This window comes from Triticum aestivum, chromosome 6B (assembly GCF_018294505.1).
Source record: "Triticum aestivum cultivar Chinese Spring chromosome 6B, IWGSC CS RefSeq v2.1, whole genome shotgun sequence".
Classification (NCBI taxonomy): Eukaryota; Viridiplantae; Streptophyta; class Magnoliopsida; order Poales; family Poaceae; genus Triticum; species Triticum aestivum.
Window position 1 is genome coordinate 219,755,521 of NC_057810.1, and position 25,583 is coordinate 219,781,103.

The 25,583-nt window shown below is 46.8% G+C and overlaps 1 protein-coding gene across 1 annotated transcript; it reads right to left on the reverse strand.

Annotated features, from left to right (window-relative positions):
- Nucleotides 1-1,982: 1,982 nt before the first annotated feature.
- Nucleotides 1,983-4,926, reverse strand: LOC123139112 (protein SMAX1-LIKE 3-like). The gene is made up of 3 exons (XM_044558912.1): nucleotides 4,129-4,926; nucleotides 2,824-2,938; nucleotides 1,983-2,744 (listed from the first exon to the last, which is right to left on the reverse strand). The coding sequence occupies exons 1-3, from the start codon at nucleotides 4,848-4,850 to the stop codon at nucleotides 1,983-1,985; spliced, it is 1,599 nt and encodes a 532-aa protein (XP_044414847.1). The 5' UTR covers nucleotides 4,851-4,926.
- Between the last annotated feature and the right edge of the window lie 20,657 nt (nucleotides 4,927-25,583).

Here is a 25,583-nt window from a genome sequence, read left to right on the forward strand (position 1 = left end):
CAATAAATCCCATGTCGGATATATAGACGATCAAAGGAAATGAAAGCTTTAATTTCCCCGTGGGTGTTATCCGTGGTACGCAGATCCTCTACAGTCCTGGAATAAATGCACAGCATTACGATCGAAACAAGATGTACATATGTTGCAATCTTGGCGGCTTGCGTTCTACGTACAATACACCCCATGAAACAGTGCTACTGTGCCAGCTGCTAGTTCACCATATTTGATCTGGCAATCAATTAACAAAGTGCTTAAGCCGTTGAAGAATAATTGTAGCACAACAAGGTACTAATAGCTCTAGTGGCTTGATTTGTAGCATTCCTGTATGCATGGACAAAACAGCGCCCCTTCAGAAAGATATCACCTTTGTCCACAGGGAAGGGCTGGAAGTCTGACTAACCTTTTCTCATGGAGATCGTCATTCTGTTAATTGCTATTTGGACCAGTTCAATTTTTCTTTGATTTATTTTGGACCTTCCGGTAATGTGTGTTTAGTGGGAGTAGACGTTTCAGTCAACTACGAAGGCGTGCGACTTCGTCAATCTCAAAATGATGTGCCGATTCAGTTTCTCGGAGGTGCCATAGGGGTAAGATGTGCGTGGGTGCGTTCATAAGAGTGAGTGTATGCGCGTATGTATGAGCGTCAGTGTACGTATTGTGTTAATTTTTGTATAATTAAGGCAGTTAAACCAAGCTTATCCGATGCAGGGAAAAGTTCAATGAAGAAACGTCATGGTTATCCAAATGGAAAAGAGAAACTACACTGGCATTCTTTGGATGCTTGCATGTGCATTTAATTACTATAAATAATACGTACACTCATGCGTATTCAAGAAAAACGTGCATTTAATTAAATTGGCAAGTGCCTCTTTGTTTTAAACACATGCAGAAGCTTTGTCACATTTTTACGGATGACTTTTGGAATATTGACAACATCATTCATGGCGCAAGAAAACAATCTCACGGCATGGTGTAACTCAAATGCTTTGCTCAGCGAAACTCCATCACACCACTTCTTGCTTGCTAGTTTCGAAGATGGTATGGAGGACATGGCTTTACTTCTGTCATCATTGATTGTCCAAAAAATATACTGTATCTCAACATCTAAAAAATTACAATAGTAAGAGAAAGTGATTTCGGATATGAATCTAATAGCATTGATCTTCCTGGCTTAACCCTGAACTCGACTAATGCCTTTTTTTCAGCCAGGCTAATTCTGTTATTATTTTTTTAATCATGCAGGAGAGATGCATGCATTTCAATAAAGAGAGAAGAGATTACAAACTGAAGTAGCATGGCCCTTGCATCCCTGATAACGAGACAGAAATCACCAGCATTCAGATCATCAGTGCAGCTAACATGCATCTAAAATGCAACAATTTGATTAACGGCTGGTCAAAGCATGTGCCCTTTTCGAAAAAAAACATGTGCCTTTTTTAAGCAAGTCTCTGCTAACTGGATAGTCGAGGTACTCCATGCGTTTAGGTCGAGTTCTTTCTGTCTTATGGATGGCTTTTAGAAAAGTTGCCCCTTACCCATTTTATTTTAGAAGCCAACTGGGATAGGGTGCAGCTTATTCTAGAAGCCATCTATAAGCCTCAAAAGAACTGGCCCTTTACTCCATGCATGCATGGAGCGTTGAGTTGCACATAATAAATTGATATTTCTGTTAAATCAAAGAAATGGTCAATTGCAACACCTTTTAAACACTGATTACATACATATGCATGGCTTCCTACATGCACGGTTTTCATAAATAAAGTGCATTTTAGGTACGTGCACCGCAAACATAGAATATATATATCTGCCTGTGATTCGTAATTAGAGATTTGTGATTGTGAAGAATCTAGACAAAACATTACTACCTACATATGACACAATTAATGTAAACATTATGGCCATAAAAAGCGATGAAAAAACTGAAAATAGAATTATCCTAGAAAGAAAATGAAGAGAACATAAACAAAAGGCAAACAATTTTTTTAATCGAAACAGAACACACCATCCAGAACACCCATGATCCCCCCTTCGTCAGCCGAGTTCTCTTCCTTCTCTTCCACATCGTCTGGGCGAGCGTTCAAATCAAAGGCAAAACGACGTGACTCCACACCCTTCTCCGCGCCATCTTCCTCGCGGTTTAGCTCACGAGTTTGTTGTCGCTTCGCCGGAGGGGTTGAGGGAGCCAACGACCTCGACTCAGATGCCTCGGAACTCAACACTACAATGGCATCCTCCAGACTGACCACGCCGCCGCCATTGCAGCCCATGATTCTCCCCGTCGTGATCACGTTCTCCATCGCTATTTCCGACTCAGGATCGAGTTTGTCGATGTCATCGATAAACATAACACGATGGCTGTTTTCTAGGATTGCTTCGAACAGTCTTATCCCAACATAGCCATTGTCTACGTCCCACGGCCTGCGCCTCTTGAGGGAGAGATGGCCGGCGCCGCACGAGGAGTCTTTGCTGGAGTTAAGCACGGCGAACTCGGCGTTGGAGCCAAATACGAGCTTCGCGAGCTCCTGCGCCATTGCCTTCTTGCCGTGGACGTCCTTACCTCGAAAGAGCAGCCACATGGTCGATGCGGCTGGCCTCCTCATGCCGGATCGGCACCGCAGCACGGTGGCCGCTATTGCGGGGATGATGCCCTTGTGCTGCGGGACGCGCAGTTCGAGCGCATCGCATAGAATCTTAAGATTTTCTGCGGTGAGCTCGCTGAACTTCTGTTGCCAGCAGGTAGGCTGCTGCATGCATTGCGTGGATTTTAATCATAGTTTTTTAATCCTCAGCACCCCCTGGAATTTTGTACTGAATTTCACGTACCTGTAGACCGGTGCCGTGGAAATGGGATGTAGAGATTGCATCATGCTGGAGGTGGAGCCATGACGTCGCTGTGGCTACCCTAGTGAGGCTAACAAAAGCCGACCACCCTGCTTCTCTTGGTTTTGAAAAAATGAAACTCCATGGGCACTAGCACCCACGGTTTTATTGATATAGAAGAAGCATCCCTCATGAGAATTCCAGAAATTCGTCCCCGACGTGGATCGAACTCTGGTCGTTAGGTTTACAATCATGCGCCCCCAACCACTGGGCTATGCCCACGTCCTCGCTTCTCTTGGTTTTGCTTCGCACGCTTGATCACCCCTGGATGAAGAATAACTGACACCAATTAATATTGTTAGAGCTTAATTTGTCACTTTTGCTATTTCTCCGACCGGTGGAAAATAACGTTTTTTAGAACTTAGAGTAGGTTGGAAAATGCATAACTATTTCTAAGTTATCACCGGCAGTTGTGAAATCTAAACCCTGAGATTTGTGAGGAACAAAAATGATGAGCAGCTCTCGATGAGATGTTTATGAGTACTAATTTGAGAAATGGGTTCCCTCTAGCTCTCATCTATTAGAGATTCAAGTAAATGTCTCCACATGTAACTTCCTCACCATAGGATTTTTTACTGTTTATTTTTCCTTTTTTTTCTTCTTCTTCTTTCACTTTTATTCTTCCCTCCCTTTTCCCACTTTTTTATTGTATTTCATTTTCCGAAAATATATAAATGTGGCTGGACACGGCTGACGAGCATGCAACTGCATTCACGCGTCACTCTTGGACATGACGTTCCACACACTTAGTGGGCGCACAAGTTGCACTTGCGCAGAGACGGTGGACATGTAGTTACGCATAACCAGCGAAAGTGCAACTGTAGTTACACGGAGCGTGGAAAAAGAGAGAAATGAAACCACACAAAAAATCAATCAAACAGAAAAAAGAAGAAAAAGGAAAAATCCACATGACTCCATATAATTAGACAGCGCAGGAGTTAGGTGAAATTTAGTTAATCCTTATTTATATGAGAATTAGTAAATCCATCGAGAAATCATTATTTCTAAATCGACTAGCTATGATGGATTTTGATGTAGATTTTGACTTCCTTTTCAAAAAAAAAATCATCAACAATAATCATTCTAGTTTAAATCCACGTTCACCCCAGCGTGCATGCATGCATGTGACTTGTTTATATGCATGATCAGGTTATTACTTTGCCAGTGTATCATATGCGCGACTGGAAATCAGGCACAACCCACTCCAAAAGTAAGATAGTAATAGTAGTTCACGCAGTCAATTCCTACCTCTGGTAGCTAGGTCTTAGTGCGAGGCTTCCATGTGGGACGACGCCAGGCTGATGGAGCACATCCCAAACGGCTCCAGGGGATGTCTGTGTAGGTGTAGCCATAACCTTGTTAACCGGACACGGAGAAGTTATGCCGTCGCTACGGTGGATGCGGACGCTATTAGACTGCTCCGGCGAGTCACCCTTCCCGACGTTGGCCTTCACCCGGGAGCCTGAGAAACCGGCCTCGCGCATGGCGCGGTCGACGCTCGGGTCGTCGAGGATGGACACGGCGAGCTGCTCCAGCTCGACCTTGACGGCGATCATTGGCGGCTGCCGCTGGCCGCCGTCCGTGGTGCCTCGGCGTCCGTGCGCCTGTGCGCGCTTCAACGCGGCCATGAGAGCGTTCGATAGCTCCAGTACCGGAGCACCCGCACCGCGGTGGTGGAACGTGGCGGCAGCGGGTGGCCAGGCCATCGGGAGGCGGCTGAGCGCGACCTCGAGGCAGAGCTGGAGCCCCTCGAGCTGGACCGGATGAGACGGTGGGTGAGAGGACCGGATGCAGGCAGCTCGGAGGAGGCCGCCGCCGCCCGGCGCGGAGAAGAGCATGACGCTAGCGACGTGGAGCGGGGTGACCTGTGCGTGACCCCGCTCCCTCGCCAGGCATGCCGCCTGCCTCACCGCGCCCGCTGCCTCCGCTCCCAGCGCCTGCTGCACCACCGCGTACCCGGCGCTCCGCATATTCACACGCGCTCTTGGAAGGTAATGAGTTACCGCCGTGGTCTAGGGCTAGCTAGGCTGGTAGCTATTCAGCTGATGAACGGTGTGGTAGATGTGCGTGCGTACGTGTGTACAGCTGCTGCATATATGCAGCAGCAATTGAGCTGATGTAGTACTTGTATCTACCTGGACGCGGCTAACTGTCACACGTGTGACACACTAGCCATCCGCCCACACATCGTGTGTGGCGTGAGCAGGTAGCAGCCCACACGAGCCCATACATGTGGTCGCAGCTACTTCGTGCTACACGCCCAACAAAGTACTACTCATCTTTTCATCCCGTGCGTGTGGCACGAAGCAAAAATGCTCACACATCCTGGCGCATCTAGGTTAGGTACTCCCGCGGGATGACGATTTAGTTGCCATTCGAGATGGTAGATGTAGTTATCCGGAGATGGCAAATGTAGTTGTAAAAGTATGGCAACTCTATCTATTTTGATTAACTATAGTTGTCATGTCTAATTTATGATAGTTGCCGCGTGTAATCAAACCATAGTTGCCGTGTGTGATTAACTACTTGCCACGTATGGTCAAACAGTAGTTGTCATGTGTGTTTACTTAGTTGTCACATGTGGTCCAACCATAGTTGCTATGGATGGTTAATCACAGTTGCCATGTGTGTTTATTGGTTGCCACGTACGCGTAACTGCAGTTGCCGTCTTGCAACGAATCATAGTTGCTATGTGTGTTTACCTAGTTGCCACGTACGCGTACTGCATTTGCCATCCAACAACGTACGGGTGTCGTGTCGGCGAAATCAGTTCACCCACACGCGCATGAACTAGGTGTTGCCTGTGTGGGTAGAAACTAGCTCGCCCAGACAGCGCAGCTGCCAAACCGCGTGCTGCGGGCGTGTGGACGAACTCTCCAACGCACACACACCAGCCCCGTTCAACGTGGCACGCGAATTCTGTCTTAATGTGAAGATTCATGCAAACTTGACTGGACGGTCATCCACACGTGTGGGTGAGTTGTAAAACTACCACGAGTGTGAATGTTAGTCTTTCCGATCTACTCCCTCCGTTCCGAATTACTTGTTTTAGATTTGTCTAGATACGGATGTATCTAGACTTATTTTAGTGCAAGATACATCCGTATTTAAACAAATCTAAGACAAGTAATTCGGAATGGAAGGAGTACCTTGCACGAGTTGCCCCAGGTCCAGGTACGTACGTCGCCGACGACGTGGACGGCGCGTGATGGTTCATACGCTCATGAGCGCCATATATGCACGCATTGCAGAGGGAACACGGCGTACGGCTCAAAGATTTGTGTGGATAAGAGCATGGGGTCGAGACCATATTGATCCCATGGGCAAGTACATAGAATTATATTTCACAACATGCATGGTTCGCGCGTGTAGGGGCCGGCTTAGCTACGGCAGTTTAGAATCGACAGGCGTTGCAGATGAAATTTATAGTTATGTAGTACTTACAGAGAATGGCGAATCTAGTAGTATGAGAATGGAGGGTAAGCTAAAAATGTTAAGTTCCTAAACTTAATTAGCAAATCCATTTCAATTATTGCATGTAAAACACCTCAATGTAATTTTCAAGTGATATAGTTACCAACATACCAAAAGAGAAATAAATAATTCAACAAAAGAAAAAAAAGTTCAAGTAATTGAATGAATTACAATGTTTTAAATAGCGGGCTATGAAAAATAGCGGCCGACCTCCAAATCAGCTATAGCGGAGCTATATCGGGCTAAAGCGGGCTATTTATGAACGCGACCATTTAGCGGCACTCTTGCTGAAAAGGCTATAGAGGGCTATTTAAAACTATTATAAATTATAAGAAGCTTGGCTGACTAAATACGGAGTAGTAGTATTTTTGGAGGGTAGGCTTAAGCCTGTTAAAGCCTGTCCAGTAGAATCGTCACTGCTTACAAGGTTGAGATAACTAAATAAAGGGTAGTAAAATATCCTTTGTTTATTTTAGGGGTAATAGTTGAAACTTTTTGATATTTTCAAAACTTATCAAAACATGTTCAAAAGAAGGCTTCTTTCAAAGCCCCCGTTGCAGAGAATGTGAATATGCAAACGTAACATCAATTGAACTTTTGGTTCAAAAGACATATTATATTCATTTTTTTTGAAACGCAGACAAAAGCTTTGCCCCATCCATTAATTAAGAAGAAGAGAGTTGCCCAGTTAATTTATGAAAAATCGGGCGAAAACAGTCATACCATGCTCAAAAGCACGACCCCATCCACATGGGAACTACTCCTAAACCATGGAGCTACAGGACCAAAGCACCCAACACACTACTACTGCAACTCACAACATATGGGTCCCTATATCGCAAAAGAAAAACAAATGACTCGATGCAACTTGAGGAAAACACAGCACACATTACCCTGCACACATCTGCAACATAGAAAGACGAGTGCAATCCATCATGGAACCAGTTGTACCTCCACTCTACCACTATCCTTCTTGCTTTTGCTCCTGCAAGATTTCTCTTTTAGGATGTCGAATCTAGGGTTAGAGCCACCCTTCTTGTACTTCTCCCTCAAAGCTTTTCCCTCCAAAAGGCATCCAATCCGCTTTCCAGAACTTTTAGAGTCCAAGTTGGCGAGGAATTCACAAATCTTGGTGGCTAAAAGGACCCTAGGATTAGGCACCAACACTCTGGCCACAACAATTTCATCAGCCCTAGGAACCACACTTCCAAAGGGTTCAAGCGATTGCGTGTCAGCTGTTCCTGGACCATACTCTCCACATATGCATACTCCGGCTAGCTAGGCTCCAACGGAGGTGGAGAGGGCGTTGAGGCAACCGTCGTCGCCCCAAGCAAGCTCACCTTCCAGAGCACCATCGATACAGGCGAAGAGGTTTCCACACTTAACACCTGCAGCTCAGGCATACTCTGTAACACCGGAGCCACACCCTCGATGACGACCTAAATCCCAGAGTCACTTAGCATGACAGGTAGCGACGACGTGCAAAGAGCGGCACGAGGGGAGAAACATACATACAAACAGGCTTCCTGCACATCCGCAGAACCAACTTGGAGCTCAAGCACCGGGGACACTAGGGGCACAACTAGGGGCCTGCCAAGAGGAGCCTCCGCGCATGCCACAGTCCCAACGACCTCAGCTTTGTCCTCCATAGGCAGAGCCGAGACCAGAACATGTGTAGCACCCTCAAGTTGCGCCATAGAAGCTAGGACCTCAGACGAGCAACTAGCCACATCACTCTTGATGTAATCCTCGGCCCCAGCAACATTCCCAACATGACCTACATCAGTCATCTCAGGCGACTGGGGCGAGAAGCCCAGCTGGCCAACAACAACCTCCATCCACTCTAAGTATCCCCCGACCAGAGTCGTCCACCCCTGCAAAACAGTCATCATGTCATGAAAGGATCAAACCACCTCCTTCAAACGAGAGACGATCAAGGTCTGCATCTTAGAGCACAACACTTCCATGTGAATAGCATGGAGAGACTTGAGCAATCCCAAATCAGCAGCAACAAAATCATTGGGATCCGCTGTAGCCAGAGGGGCAACAACCAAAGCCCAGGTGCGTTGATGTGCATGTAGAGATCCATGAGTGGAGCGGCTGAAGTTGCAACGAGCCCTTGAACGACGCGGAGGCGAGCGGGGACGGAGGCGAGGACCTTCCCCGCTTGGCTGACGTGAGGAACAAGCACATTCACGGTGGCCTGGGAGGCCACATGCCAGGCATCTGACAGTCAGCGATGAGATGGCCAAAAGAAAAAGAACGAGAGATGGGATGGGTGAAGCTTTCGAAGGGATCCCCGGCAAAAGGATCTCCCACGACACTGTGCACTTAAGTGAAAAGCAGCCCAAATTATATCGGTTGAGAGCGTTCGGAATTGAGCCCGCAGGCCTGAAATGAGCAGGCACCAGAAATTAATTATTTCGATCTGCCACGGCACTGTACAAAGTTAACCCTAATGAGCGACGCATGTTTCAATGGATCAGTGCATATCTTATCTGCCGGGCCCAAAATCTACAGGACAGCCGAATTCATGCTGAACAGTTACTTGATGGTCGACTGGATGCTACAGTACGGTTTTGACACATCTGTGAAACTTGCTAATCACAAGAGACATAATTGTTTGGTGGGAATCAGAAGAGTATATATGAGAAGCACTAGAGTTGACGGTGATGTAAAATAAAGTGGAGCTTGGACCCTCAAAAAAAGAAAAAAAAACTGGTCGTGTGTTTCTTCAAAGCAAGCACGTGAAAATTGGCCGCTGAGATCGTCGCATGCATACTACCAGCGGTAGATTGCAGTACCGATTGATCCATCTGGCAGGTGTAATTCAATAGCGTCGACATCGGTCATCACTCGTCACAGGAAGGACACTGCACGGCGGTCGTGAACAGAGTGCACCTGCCTGGAACAAGGGCGGCCCGTCCATCAATACTGTATTTGTTCCGATCAATCATCGCTCGATCATTGAAATGCAGGATCTGACACACACACTGTCACACTGGCCGGAAATCAAGATCTGAATCCTCTCGTCCGCTCGTCCAGTTCTATTTAGTGCATACCTAGAGCAATTCGCACGTTTTGTCCGTTTTTCGTTTGTTTGGTTCGGCCAGGCGAACGTACACGTCCGTATTTTCATATGGGTCGGCGTGAGCGCCCAACAAGAGACGAACCCAAATTTGTCAGCGTAGAAAAAAAGGCGATGCAGAAATAAACATAATTAAACATTAAGTGGCTGGTCAACCACCGGCCAAAGTCCACTTAAACCTAATTAAGCATTAATTTAAAACTTAAAATAGTCCATGCCCGCACGCTGCTCTAGAGGTCCTCCGCCTTGCCCTTGCCCTTAATGTCGTCGTCGTCGCCGGTGAGGTCGATGAGACGGGAGCCGAGCCCGCCCACCCGAATGCCGCTTGGTACGATGCCAGAGCAGCCTCCTCCGGCGTTTCGTCCGTATTTTCATATGGGTCGGCTTGAGCGCCCAACGAGAGACGAACCCAAATTTGTCAGCGTAGAAAAAAAAGGCGATGCCGAAACAAACATAATTAAACATTAAGTGGTTGGTCAACCACCGGCCAAAGTCCACTTAAACCTAATTAAATATTAATTTAAAACTTAAAATAGTCCATGCCCGCACGCTGCTCTAGAGGTCCTCCGCCTTGCCCTTGCCCTTAATGTCGTCGTCGTCGCCGGTGAGGTCGATGAGACAGGAGCCGAGCCCACCCACCCGAATGCCGCTTGGTGCGATGCCAGAGCAGCCTCCTCCGGCGTCTGCTGGGGCGTCGGCATTGCGGTTCGCCGAGTATGCTCCTCCTCCTCAAGCCGCAGTGCCTCCGTGTCGCGGTGCAACTGCTGCTCCCAAAGCATCTGCCGCTCGTCGTCGGCCTCCTCCTGGGCGAGCAAGTGCGCCTTCCAGCACTCAAGGTGGGCCGCCTCCTCCTTCGGCATCACGGCGTAGTGGACCAGAGGCGCGCTCACCCACCTGTGGAACTCGGCGGTCCACGTGTAGGAGTCCTCCGGCCAAGTGGGTGAAGGCGGCGAGTGCTTCCGCGTCGGCATGGGCTCCAGCTCCGCCTTGGGCTCGACGATGGGCAGCGGCGGTGATGGCGGAGGCGGGTCGAAGAGCAGGGCGTGGACGGAGTCCCCTGCCGCCGACAAGGCGAGGGCTTGCTCCATCCCATCCCATTGGGCCTCCTCCTCGATCCCGCTCGCCTCCAGCGCGTGCTGCAGGGCTTGCTCGAGGGCGGCTTGGTACGTTGCCTCGTCCTCCTACTCGTGCGGCAGAACCTTAGGCTGTGGTGGAGGAACGTCGTGGTCAACGTGGACGCCCTGGCGGCGCTCCTCCTCGTGCTCTAGTGCGAACCAGCGCTCCCAGTTGGGGGAGTCTGGCGCGTAGGCTGCATTTGCCGCTGCTCCGGAGTGAGTGCCTCAAACCTAATCGACGTGCGCCTGCGGCGTGCGTGGCACTACCGGAATAGGGATTCGCTGCGGATCCAGATGCTAACCATGAGGCAGGTTGGCATTCGGATACTGCAGTGGCCGGCGGTACTGCAAATGCCACTGCGCCTGGTGGACTGGTATGTATAGACGCTCCTGCTCCGATGGCGAGCCGCGTCTAGGAGGCGGCAGCGGAAGAGCTCGCCCCGGCGAGCTGCGGGAAGAGCTCGCACCGGAAGTTAGCTTCCCCCTCCCCTTGTCATTGAAAAACCCCATGGTGGTTTGGGGTTGCTAGGGTTCCTGGTTACCGACGAGGGAGCACCGCGTGGCCAGATGTGGACAGGTGTTGGAAGTGGATGAGGCCGGCCTCGCCGCACGCTTCCTTTAAGAAGGATGGACACGCGGACCTTCCACACGCCGCAAGGCAAGCCCCGAGGTAGGTGTTGGCATTTCATAAGACATGGGTGATGGTTGGGCGGCCGACAAGTGCGACCGAGGCGGACATCGAGGGAACGCGTGGCGCGTCCATGACGACGTATTTCAGGCGCAAATTTGGGCCGGAAATGGGTTCGCGCGAACGCGATGCAGACGGATTTTGGGAATGGGTCAGCAACGTTGGGCCGGTGTTTTTGTCCACGGCGACCTAAACGGACATGGGCGGACGAAATGGGTCACCCCGTTGGAGTTTCTCTTTTAGAGCAACTCCAACGCAGCGACCCAAATCATCGGCCTACGTCCGTTTGGGTCGGCGTGAACAAAAGCGGAGGCCCAATGCGCCGACCCAAACCCAAAATGCGTCCGCAACGCGCGTCCCCTCGGTGTCCGCCACGGTCCCACTTGGCGGCCACCCAACTACCGCTCACCGTTTAATTTATGATGACCACCGACACTATGCCCACTAGTCAGCCAGTGCAACCGTTGTTTTTTTAACCCATGCGTGGGGGGGGGGGAGGGGCATCCTCATCCACTTCCGGCCACATCTGGACCCCACCACCCCCTTCTTGCTTCCTCGCCGGTGACGACCCAAAACCCTAGACATGGGCCTCTTCGGCAGCAGCTCCGACAGCGGCAAAGGCAAGGGCACCCCCGGTGCCTCATCCCCTCGTGCTCCTCCTTCCCCTCCTCTGCCGCTGGCGCATGCACGCCCAGGTCGACGGAGTCTGCACAACCCGGTGCACCAAGCGTGGTAGCACTGGGAGTACATGCAGCCATTGCCTTACCCCGACGTGACGCTGCCACACCGCTGGCACGTCGATCCGCAGCGGATCCCGGTGCCGGTGGTTCCGCGGAAAACAATGGGTGCATGACGAGGAGGTGCACAGGCGCCGGGCATAGCGACGGATGCCCGAGTACGTCGCAGACTCTCCCAACTGGGAGGCCTGGTTTTCCCTCGAGCATGAGGAACAACAGCGGTTTGGCGTCCACATCAACCACTACCTTTTGCTGCTGCCCTCGCGGGTAGAGCCGAAGGAAGAGGAGTCGGAGGCGGAGTACCAAGCCGCCCTCGAGGAGGCACTACAGCACATGCTGGAGGCGAGCCGGCTCGAGGAGGACGCCCATTGGGATGGCCTAGAGCAAGCCCTTGCTTTGTCTGCGGTGGGGGACTCCGTCCAGGCGCCCCTATTCGTGCCACCATCGCCCCCACCACCGTCCCTCGTCAAGCCCAAGCCTGAGCTGGAGCGCGAGCCAACTCCTATGCGCAAGCAGTCACCGTCGCCCCCCACTTGGCCGGAGGAGTCCTATTCGTGGACTGGCTAGTACCACGAGTGGGTGAACGCGCCTTCCTCCCACTACGCCGCCACGCCGGAAGAAGAGGCGGCCTACCTTGAGCACTAGAAGGTGCACTGGCTCGCCGAGGAGGGGGCCGACAGCGAGCGTCAGATGCAATATGAGCAGATGCTGCGCTGTGACGAGGAGGCTCTGCGGCTAGAGGAGAAGGAGGAGTAGCGCGCCCGCCTCGCCGCTATGCCGCCGCCGCAGCAGACGCCGGAGGAGGCTGCCCTAGCGGCCTATCAAGCCGCATTTGGTTGTGTTGGGCCTCCCTCCTTCTTCATTGACCTCACCAGCGGCGAGGACGACAACGGCAAGGGCAAGGGAAAGGGCAAGGTGGACTACTAGGGCAGTGTGCGGCCGACTTATTAGTTTTTTTAATTTTCTAGTTGTTTAAGTGGACTTTGGCACCGGCCATTAACGTATAATTATGTCTATTTAGTCAGCTTCAGCCATGTCAGCATAAATGGGTCGGCCTCCCGTTGGGCGCACATGTCGACCCAAATTAAAAACCGGACGCGCTCGTCCGCCTGGCCGACCCAAACGAACGAAAAGCAGACAAAGCGCGTGTCCGTTTGGGTCAGCGCTTTAGAGGTGCTCTTAGGCCAACTCCAATCGTCGACCCAAACAGACGTCTGTTTTCACTACTAGAAAAAAGCCTAGTAGTAGCGCGGGTTAAACAACTAGTAGTAGCATGGGTGCCCGCGCTACTACTACGGTGCTACAGCTAACTGGTAGTTGTTGCGCGGTGCATCCCGCACTACTAGTACGTGTGCTAGTAGTAGTGCGGATTCCACACGCGCTACTACTAACTATCTGTAGCGCGTGGCTGTGACCCGCGCTACTACTATTAATTTCAAAAACCAAAAAAAAAAAAATCTCGACCCTGTGCATGCTGTCAATGGTGTCAATGGTTCGATCCAGCGATGATAGGGGTCGCCGGAGGTGCGGACGGGTAGCGGCAGACTAGATCCGGCGAAGGCTGTTCGAGAGGAACCAGATCCAGTGTAGAGCAAGATGACGGTGTGATGATCCTCTTCGCAACCAAGGCAGAGTGCTCGTGGTTGGCTATCTCGATGACCTACGCAGGCATGGGCATGGGAGGTGAGTAAAACCGAAGGAAGAGGGAGAGGGAGAGGGAAAAAGAGAAACAAGGGAGAAATGAAGGAGATGGAGGGCGCATCGGGGCTAGTCACCGGTGGTGAGGTGCTCCCTCGTGGTGGCATGGAGGCGAGGGGGAAGACGGGTGAGCTCCTGGATGCCAGCGATGCGAGGAGGCGGACTCATTGGGCGCCATGGAGGAGGAGATGTGCTTGGGAAGGAGCACCATGGGAGAGCCTATGAAGAGAGGGAGAGAGTGAGGGAGAGAGGAGGGATTCGACCGAGGATATGGGGACTTCACCTACCTTGTACTTAGTAGTAACGAGGGGTAAAAACCCATGCTACTAGTAAGTAGTAGTAGCGAGGGGTATAAATCTGTGCTACTAGTAAGCGTTTACCTATAAGCTTTTCCCTAGTAGTGTTTCTTTGGATTTTGTGCGTTTGGGGCGGTAAAACAGACACCCGTGTCTGTTTTTGCCCGTCCGACTGTCGAAGTCTCTAACACGCAGCCTCATCACAACTTCTCAGCATGGCATACGAACATTTCGAAAAAACCCGGCCGCACATATCAAAACACACACATAAAACATTAAAATAAATTCAAACTAAAAAACATTAAAAAAAGGATAGATTAGACACCGCCGTTGGGGTCGTCTTGGAAGGCGCCGTCGTCTTCACGCGTCACCGTCCATGGTGAGGTCAATGTACGGTGGTGGCTGCCATAGGTGGGTCTCCCTGCGGTGGCTGCCGGCCGGAGGCGCCTACACCACCTCCCCTGGAGATGACTCCTGCTCTGGTGACCATGTCGGCGTGGGTGGCCATGGCCCGATGATACGTCTCCAACGTATCTATAATTTATCAAGTATTCATGCTAATATATTATAATTCTTGGATGTTTCACAATCATTTTATAGCAACTTTATATCATTTTTGGGGACTAACCTATTGACCCAGTGCCCAGTGCCAGTTGCTGTTTTTTGCTTGTTTTTTACATCGCAGGAAATCAATATTAAACGGAGTCCAAACACCGCGAAACTTTTTGTGGATTTTTTATGGACCAGAAGACTACCAATGGTCCAGAGCAGCACCTGGAGGGTGCCCCAAGGGGGGCACAACCCACCAGGGCGCGCTTGGGCCCCAAGGCTTGCCCCGGTGGGTTATGCCCACCTCGGTGGCCTCCCGCACCCCCTCTTCGGCCTATAAATTCGAAAATATTCCAAAAACCCTCGCGGAGAACCTAGATCGGAAGTTCCGCCGCCGGAAGCCTCTGTAGCCACCGAAAACCAATCGGGAGCCCGTTTTGGCACCCTACCGGAGGGGAAGATCATCACCGGTGGCCATCTTCATCATCCCGGCGGCCACCACGATGAGGAGGGAGTAGTCCACCCTCGAGGCTGAGGGTTTGTACCAGTATCTATGTGTTTAATCTCTCTCTCTCTCTCTCTCGTGATCTTGAGATGTCACAATCTTGATATATCATGGGCTTTGTTAACATAGATGGATCATATGATGTTGATCCCTCTCTACCTCTTGTTGTGATGAATCGAATCTTTACCCTTTGAAGTTTTGTCTTGTCGAATTGAATATTCATGTCTGAGAACAAATGATATATATCTTGCGGTATGAATACTTGAGGTGACAATGGGGTATCATATTGATTCACTCTATGTATGTTATGGCACTCAACTTGCGAATTCCGGTGGTGACATTGGGGTAATCTATGCATAGGGGTTGATGAACGTTTTTATTATCTTTTCTTCGATAGAAACTTTGTGGTCTCTTTGTAGTTCTTTGTGTGGATTGAGTATTATGATCATGAAGTTGTTTGATGCATATCGTAGAATCAACTCACGGATACTTGTGATGACATTGGAGTATCTAGGTGACATTAGAGTTGGTTGATGTGTTCATATGGTGTTATTTTAGTATGAACTCTTGGTTAGATTGATCGGAAAGAATAACTTTGTTTTATTTTAGTATGAACTCTAGGATAGATTGATCGGAAAGAATAGCTTTGAGGTGGTTTCGTACCCTACAAACAATTTCTATCTTTTGTTCTCTGCTAATAGGAAATCGGGAGTGATTCTTTATTGCACTTTGACGGATAATCGTATGATCCAACTATGTTAGCATTGTTGAGAGATTGCACTAGCGAAAGTACGGACCCTAGGCCTCATTTTCCATCATTGCAATACCGTTTGTGCTCTGTTTTATCAATTGCTACCTTGCTGTTTTTATTTATTTAGATTATAAAAATATATTTGTACCATCCATATTACACTTTTATCACCATCTCTTCGCCGAACTAGTGCACCTATACAATTTGCCACTGTATTGGGTGTGTTGGGGACACAAGAGATTTCTTGTATTTAGTTGTAGGGTTGTTTGAGAGAGACCATCTTCATCCTACGCCTCCCACGGACTGATAAACCTTAGGTCATCCACTTGAGGGAAAATTGCTACTGTCCTACAAAACTCCGTGCTTGGATGCCCAACACGAGTCTACAAGAATAAAGTTGTGTAGTATACATCACTCGACACCCACCACATCGGCCATCTCCAATGCCGTGGACGACCAGCTGCACCTCTGTCCCACCAAGTGCGGGTTCCACAAGGCAATGGGCTTCTCCTCCACCACCTCTTCCTGCACCTCCTCCTTGAAGGCCATGTCCAGCTCCGGGATGGCGATGCCACTAGCCGCAGAGAGGGCCAACTAGGTTTCAAGGACCTCCCATTGGCGTTTGTCATGGGTGTTCATGGAGTCCTCCATGACCCGCCTCATGAGATCGACTGGGGTGGCGGGGATGGGGACGGAGATGGCGTCGGCATGAGGCCACACACACACATACACCCACACATTTGGGGCGGGCTCTGAGCACGCGCGGGTCCGCGGGCTCAGAGTACAACTGGCAAAAAAGGATTGCCGCCACAAGTCGTGCTCGTCGCGGAGCCACGTATCCCACATCGGCGACTCTACGACATACCTGTGGTCGTAGAGTAGATCTGGTGGCAAGCAGGCGCATCATCGGTCGATCTCCTCACGGCAGGCACATCCGCTCACTAGCACCGGTGGGATTTGCACCTGATCCACAGAGAGATGCCAATTGTTGGGGAGGTGGGCATCGCTCCACGGGAGTGGCGTCACTGTCTCCCAATAGTGCCGACAGATGTCGGTGTCGGCGTAGGGCTCTCTACACCGTGGGCCCATCGATGGTGGAAACACGGGTGGCGCGGAGCTGGTGGAGCGGCGGTGACCGAAGGATGACCCGACCTCATGGTCGTGTTTCTCCTTGTTGCTCCAATGCCACCCCATGGCCGCCGGCGAGGAGGGGGATGAGAGGAATGCTTGGGCGGCTAGGGATTGCTCGCTCGTGTCTAGGCCCGAGGAGGCAGTTGGGCTCAAAAGTGGAAGTTGTGGACTGGTTGGTCCATGGCTTCCACATTAAGAAGGTTGACGACCGTGCAGCTGGGTGGCTGACAGCCAGAGCCCAACACACGTGGTAGTTTATTTGGACGGTGGAGGTAGGTGGACGACTGCCATGCGTCCCCGAGGCGGACGAGAAGTGAGCGTGTGCACGTCAATTCGCTGTCCTTCTAGATGCAAACCAGGAGCAAGTTCGGTTGAAAATGGAACGGGTGAGACGCAAAACGGACAAAAATTGCGGATGCTGATGTCTTCTACACAACCTTCTTATTGTAGACTCGTGTTGGGCCTCCAAGCGCAGAGTTTTGTAGGACAGTAGCAAATTTCCGTCAAGTGGATGACCTAAGGTTTATCAATCCGTGGGAGGCTAGGATGAAGATGGTCTCTCTCAAACAACCCTGCAACCAAATAACAAAGAGTCTCTAGTTTCCCCAACACACCCAATACAATGGTAAATTGTATAGGTGCACTAGTTCGGTGAAATGATGGTGATACAAGTGCAATATGGATAGTATATATAGGTTTTTGTAATATGAAAATATAAAAACAGCAAGGTAGCAAGTGGTAAAAATGAGAGAAAACGGTATTGCAATGCTTGAAAACAAGGCCCAAGGTTCATACTTTCACTAGTGTAAACTCTCTCAACAATGATAACATAATTAGATCATATGGCAATCCCTCAACGTGCGACAAAAGTCACTCCAAAGTTCCTATTGCGGATAACATAAGATGAAATTGCTTGTAGGGTACGAAACCACCTCAAAGTTATTATTTCCGATCAATCCATTGAGCTATTCCTATAAGTGCCACAAACAGCGCTAGAGGTCATAGTAAAATAACACCATATGACACACGTCAATCAACCCTAATGTCACCTAGATACTCCAATGTCAACACAAGTATCCGTGGGTCAATTATACGATATGCATCAAACAACTTCGGATTCATAATATTCAATCCAACATAAAGAACCTTAAAGAGCGCCCCAAGATTCCTACCGGAGAAACAAGGAAGAAAACATGCATCAACCCCTATGTATCAATTACCCCAATGTCACCTCGGAAATACGCGAGTTGAGTGCCAAAACATACATCAAGTGAATCAATAGAATACCCCATTGTCACCACGGGTATCCCGCGCAAGACATACTGCTACCTCTTCAGCTTGCGTTGGTTTTTCCCTCGAAGAGGAAAGGGTGATGCAGCAAAGTAGAGTAAGTATTTCCCTCAGTTTGAGAACCAAGGTATCAATCCAATAGGAGACAACGTACAAGTCACCGAATACCTGCACAAACAATCAAACAAACTTGCACCCAACGCGATAAACGGGTTGTCAATCCCTTCACGATTAATTGCAAAAGTGAGATGTGATAGAGATAGATAAACAATAAAGTAAATATTTTTGGTATTTTTGGTTTATAGATCGGAAAGTAAAAGATTGCCAAAAGAGTAAATAGGAAACTATAATTATAGATCGGAAACTTATATGATGGGAAATAGAAACTTATATGGTGGAAAATAGACCCAGGGGGCATAGGTTTCACTAGAGGCTTCTCCCAAGATAGAAAACATTACAGTGGGTGAACAAAGTACAGCTGAGCAATTGATAGAAAAGCGCAAAGTTATGACGATATCTAAGGCAATGATCATGAATATAGGCATCACGTCCGTGTCAAGTAGACCGACTCCTGCCTGCATCTACTACTATTACTCCACACATCAACCACTATCCAGCATGCATCTAGAGTATTAAGTTCATAAAGAACAGAGTAACGCATTAAGTAAGATGACGTGATGTAGAGGAATAAACTCAAGTAATATGATGTAAACCCCATCTTTTTATCCTCGATGACAACAATACAATACGTGCCTTGCTGCCACTACTGTCACTGGGAAAGGACACCGCAAGATTGAACCCAAAGCTAAGCACTTCTCCCGTTGCAAGACAAACCAATCTAGTTGGCCAAACCAAATTCATAGTTCGAAGAGACTTGCAAAGATATCAAATCATGCATATAAGAATTTAGAGAAGATTCAAATAATATTCATAGATAAGCTGACCATAAATCCATAATTCATCGGATCTCGGCAAACACACCGCAAAAAAGTATTACATCGAATAGATATCCAAGAACATCGAGGAGAACATGGTATTGAGAATCAAAGAGAGAGAAGAAGCCATCTAGCTACTAGCCATGGACCCGTAGGTCTGTGGTAAACTACTCACGCTTCATCGAAAGGGCAATGGTGTTGATGTAGAAGCCTGCCGTGATCGAATCCCCCTCTGGCAGGACACCGAAAAGGGCCCCTAGATGGGATCTCACTGGTACAGAAGGTTGCGGCGGTGGAAAAGTGGTTTCATGGCTCGCCTGGATGTTTTTGGGATATATGAGAATATATAGGCGGAAGAAATAGGTCAGTGGAATCATGAGGGGCCCACAAGGATGGGGGCACGTCCTCCATCCTTGTGGCCGCCTCGTGGTTTCTCTGACTTGCACTCCAATTCCTCTGGTTGTCTTTTGGTCCAAGAAAAATCATCGCGAAAGTTTTAATCTGTTTGGACTCCGTTTGGTATTCCTTTTCTACAAAACTCTAAAACAAGGAAAAACAGAAACTAACACTGGGCTCTAGGTTAATAGGTTAGTCCCAAAAATCATATAAAATAGCATATTAATGGATATAAAACATCCAAAACAAATAATATAATAGCATGGAACAATAAAAGTTATAGATACGTTAGAGACGTATCAAGCATCCCCAAGATTAATTCCCACTCATCCTCGAGTAGGTAAATGATAAAAACGGATTTTTTTATATGGAATGCTACCAAACATATTTATCCATGTAATTTTCTTTATTGTGGCGTGAATGTTCAGATCTGTACGATTCAAAATAAAAGTTTAATATTGACATAAAAACAATAATACTTCAAGCATACTAACAAAGCAATTATCTCTCAAAATAACATGTCCAAAGAAAGCTTATCCCTACAAAATCATATAGTCTGGCTATGCTCCATCTTCATCACACAAAATATTCAAATCACGCACAACCCTGGTTTTAGCTAGGCAATTGTTTCATACTTTAGTATTCTCAAACTTTTTCAACTTTCACGCAATACATGAGCGTGAGCCATGGACATAGCACTATAGGTGGAATAGAATGGTGGTTGTGGAGAAGACAAAAAGGAGATAGTCTCACATCAACTAGGCATATCAATGGGCTATGGAGATGCTCATCAACAGATATCAATGTGAGTGAGTAGGGATTGCCATGCAACGGATGCACTAGAGCTATAAGTTTATGAAAACTCAAAAAGAAACTAAGTGGGTGTGCATCCAACTTGCTTGCTCATATATACCTACTAATAAAGTAAGGTGCATTTCGCCAATTTTTTCATCCGTTCACCGTCGTTTTTTTCCTATCCGAGGTTATGCGTTCATCTGCTAAAAAAAAGGCTTTTCCAGAATTTCGTACGTGGGCCGTGCACTATGGCCAAGCGAGGCCAGCCCACTTATTTTATTGCAAGTGCAGCTGGGAAAATTTTATTTTCCGCACAAGGCGACAAATAGTCAGAACTTCGCACAAAACAACCAATAATGGGCTGACCCATTTTTCTTTGTTTCTGTGTTTTATTTCTATTTTCATTCTCCTTCCCCTATCTCTTTTTTCACTTCCAAATTTACTTCTCTTACAGAATTTGTTTCATAAATTGAAAATTCTCAAAAAACATTCAAATTTTAAAAATAATCTAATTATAGAAAATGTTCAGAATTCCAAAATTTTGTTGCTATTTTGAAAAAATATTTGGAACTTGCAAAAAGTTTCCCTTTTGTTCAACAACTTTTATTGTCTTTATTTTTTTTGAGATTTCTAAAAACAAAATGGCAATTTAAAATTTTCACAAATATTATTGTTTCCAAATACAACAAATATTATTGTTTTAGTGAAGTTTTCACAATTCAAAATAATGTTATGAATTTTCAACACATGTTCTCATTCTAAAAGATGCTCACAAATTCAATAATATTCATATTTTTATAAAAAAAGTTGGTATTTTCAAAAAATGTTTGTGAATTTTAAAATGTGTTCCTGTTTCAAATTTTGTTCGTTTTTTTCTAAAGTATACATAATTTTAAAAAAACTGTTCAGGATTTAAAAAATAAATAATGGGTCATGTTTCCTACAATATTCAAAAACTTCATACCTTAAAATCTCCTTGATTGAAAGGACAAGTAGATTGCATAATTTATGGACCTTCTCTGGCGTATGATGATGTAACAAAACTCTTAAATGCCCTTGATCAATGAATGAAGAAAATAGTGGATTGATTACTTCACACCTGGCGAAACGGAGAAGCTAAATGTTTGTTTTTCACGTGCGCACAAGGTTTTACTTGCATATATAATTCACTAACTTTAAATGCATACTATTTTTTCACCCGTTGCAACGCACGGGCATATTTGCTAGTGAAGACCTAGGGAAATTTGAGGAAGCCCATCGTTGGAATATACAAGCCAAGTTCTATAATGAAAAATTCCCACTAGTATATGAAAGTGACAAAATAGGAGACTCTCTATCATGAAGATCATGGTGTTACTTTGAAGCCCAAGTGTGGAAAATGGATAGTAACATTGCCCCTTCTCTCTTTTTCTCTCATTTTTATTTTTTTTATTTTTTGGCATTTTCTCTCTTTTTTTATTTCCTCACATGGGACAATGCTCTAATAATGAGGATCATCACACTTTTATTTACTTACAACTCAAGAATTACAACTCGATACTAGAACAAAATATGACTCTATATGAATGCCTCCGGCGGTGTGCCAGAATGTGCAATGAATCAAGAGTGACATGTATGAAAGAATTATGAACGGTGGCTTTGCCACAAATACGATATCAACTACATGATCATGCAAAGCAATATGACAATGACGATGTGTGTCATAATAAACAGAACGGTGGAAAGTTGCATGGCAATATATCTCGTAATGGCTACGGAAATTCCATAATAGGTAGGTATGGTGGCTGTTTTGAGGAAGGTATATGGTGGTTGTTTTGAGGAATGTAGTGGGTGTATGGTACCGGTGGAAGTTGCGTGGTACTAGAGAGACTAGCAATGGGGAAGGGTGAGAGTGCGTGTAATCCTTGGACTCAACATTAGTCATAAAGAACTCACATACTTATTACAAAAATATATTAGTCCTCAAAACAAAGTACAACACGCATTCTCCTAGGGGAAGCTTTGGTGGGAGTTAACCATCGCGCGATCCCGACCTCCACACAAAGGATGACAATCAAAAAATATCTCATGCTCCAACTTCGTTACATAACGGTTCACCATACGTGCATGCTACGGGACTCACGAACGTCAACACAAGTATTTCTCAAATTCACAACTACTCACTAGCATGACTCTAATATCACCATGTTCATATCTCAAAACAACCATAAGGAATCAAACTTCTCATAGTATTCAATGCACTTTATATGAAAGTTTTTATTATATCCCTCTTGGATGCCTATCATTTTAAGACTAAATTTATAACCAAAGCAAATTACCACTCTATTTAGAGACCCTAAAAATAATATAAGTGAAGCATGAGAGTTCATAAATTTCTATAAAATAAAGCCACCGCCGTGCTCTAAAAAGATATAAGTGAAGCACTAGAGCAAAATTGCCTAGCTCAAAAGATATAAGTGAAGCACAAAGAGTATTCTAATAAATCACGATTCATGCGTGTCTCTCTCAAAAGGTGTGTACAACAAGGATGATTGTGGAAAACTAAAAAGCAAAGACTCAAGTCATACAAGACGTTCCAAGCAAAACACATATCATGTGGTGAATAAAAATATAGCCTCAAGTAAAGTTATCGATAGACGAAGACGAAAGAGGGGATGCCTTCCGGGGCATCCCCAAGCTTAGGATCTTGATTGTTCTTGAATATTACCTTGGGGTGCCTTGGGCATCCCAAATCTTAGGCTCTTGCCACTCCTTATTCCATAGTCCATCAAATCTTTTCCCAAAATTTGAAAACTTCACAACACAAAACTCAACAGAAAATCTCATAAGCTCTGTTAGTATAAGAAAATAAATCACCACTTTTGGTACTGTTGTGAACTCATTCTTTGTTTATATTTGTGTAATATCTACTGTATTCTAACTTTTCCATGGTTCATACCCCCCGATACTAGCCATAGATTCATCAAAATAAGCAAACAACACATAGAATACAGAATCTGTCAAAAACAGAACAGTCTGTAGCAATTTGTAACTCTTGAATACTTATGTAACTCAAACAATTCTGAAAAATTAGGACAACCTGGAAAATTTGTGTACAGATAAGATACAAAAAGAATCAGATCAAAATCATTCTTCTCTGAATTAATAAAATTATTTTCCTGGGTGCACAAGTTTCTGTTTCTCAGCAAGATCAAAACAACTATCACCGTAAGCTATCCCAAAGGTTTTACTTGGCACAAACACTAATTAAAACACAAAATCACATCTAACCAGAGGCTATATGAAATATTTATTGCAAAACATCAAGGAAAAATATTGGGTTGTCTCCCAACAACCGCTTTTCTTTAAAGCCTTTTAGCTAGGCAATGAAATTTCGATGATGCTCACATGAAAGACAAGAATTGAAGCACAAAGAGAGCATCATAAAACATGTGACAAACACATCTAAGTCTAACAAACTTCCTATGCATAGGCATTTTATAAGCAAACAAATTATCAAGGAAAGCAAAAACTAGCATATGCAAGGAACAAGAAAGAGACGATAGCAATCTCAACATGAAGAGAGGTAATTTAGTAACTTGAAAATTTATACAACCATATTTTCCTCTCTCATAATAATTACATGTAGGATCATAAGCAAATTCAACAATATAGCTATCACATAACATATTCTCAACATGATTCACATGCATGCGAAGTTGACACTCTTCCAAAATAGTGGGATTAACATTAACTAAAGTCATGACCTCTCCAAACCCACTTTTATCAAAAATTTCATAAGATCGAACATTCTCCATGTTGGAGATATGCCCTAGAGGCAATCATGTATGATGATATTTCCTATGTGTTTATAAATAAAGATAGTCCTTGGACATTACCAATGATGTGTATCTGCAAGTACGTGACTTGTTTGTGGGACTATGCATTGTATGATGACTGTCCTAAAAGATCCCTAGTCGAAAGGGCTGTATGGAAGCATGGCCGACTAGACTAGCATATGACACAGTCAATTGCTTGGTCTCACTAGCCATGGAGCATTGGATGCTAACCGGATAATATGGACTTGGAAAGGTCTGGTCCGATTCGACGATCCGAGTCGAGATAAGGTCCGAGTTGGACAGACCCAACTATGAGATGCAGCGATATGTCATCTTGAGTCTCTAGTACAACATACGTTCTATGTCCTAAGACCTGAGCTGCACATGTACTCAAGATGGTGACATACCTGCTTTGGGTCGACCAAACGCTACTCCGTGACTGGGTAGTTACAAAGGTAGGTTTCGGGCTTGTCCAGATTCATGCTGCGAGACGTGGTCGAGCAAGATGGGATTTGCCCCTCCGATCAGGAGAAATATACTCTGGGCCCCTCGTGTGATCCGACCAAGAGAAGCATGGCCATGCGGCATGGATTATGAGATAATCCGGATAGTGGTCGGCATCACTGGAATGAGAAAGAGGTCGGGCTAGCACAAGGATGACAACCTCGCCTTGAGCCCGACAACATATATCGTGTGGCAAAGGGAACATAAGTGTGACATGTTGTACAGGTTCGCCTAACCAGCTTCATAGTCTGCTTGGTGTTCGGCATGCCTTGCTAGAGGCCGCTACGAACCGTGCAGTTCGGAGGTGATCCGAACTGCGACCAAGCCGACTTGAACCTAAGGGGTCGTGCGCTTAAGGGAAGGAACCTACGAGGTCGGATCCGAGGACACTGGTCGGATGTGATCCGAGCTGTATTCGGGTTGTGGCCGAGTAGACTTGTGGGCTTTAGGGTCCGTGCAAGGCCCAAGTGTTGAGCCCGTGATGGACGCCTATATAAAGTGGAGCTGTGGCACACTCATGCGGTGATTCGCTTTGGCGATGTCGCTAGGGTTTGCATGTGTTGCGAATAGCCACCTCCACTTGCCGCCGGTTGTGTGATCGGACCTAGCAGTCCACCGCATGACGTTCCTCCTGCACGCGCGGATACCGTTAGAAGCGGTGCACTTGCGCCGCTTCGGTGAACCTGTTCGCGGGATCTGATCGGCTACATGGGATACTGGCAAGGAGGAGGATTCCGGAAATGCGAGGCGACTCCGGGAATGCACTGCCTCAACTCTACTTCCGCTGCACGGCACTGCGCGTCTAGTGGTAACGATCTGTGATCCATCTCCCTTAGCATGTTCCTGGATGTTCTGCATGTAGGAATTTTTAATTTGCAGTGGACGCACCCTACCGTAGAACCCAACACTCCAAATATGTGGGATCTAAAGTTG

Coding starts and splice junctions, on each gene's coding strand:
- LOC123139112 (XM_044558912.1), bottom strand. CDS start 4,850: ATGCGGAGCGCCGGGTACGCGGTGGTGCAGCAGGCGCTGGGAGCGGAG. Junction 2,939..4,128: donor CTAAGACCTAGCTACCAGAG/GTAGGAATTGAC, acceptor TTCAAAACCAAG/AGAAGCAGGGTGGTCGGCTT. Junction 2,745..2,823: donor TCCACGGCACCGGTCTACAG/GTACGTGAAATT, acceptor CAATGCATGCAG/CAGCCTACCTGCTGGCAACA.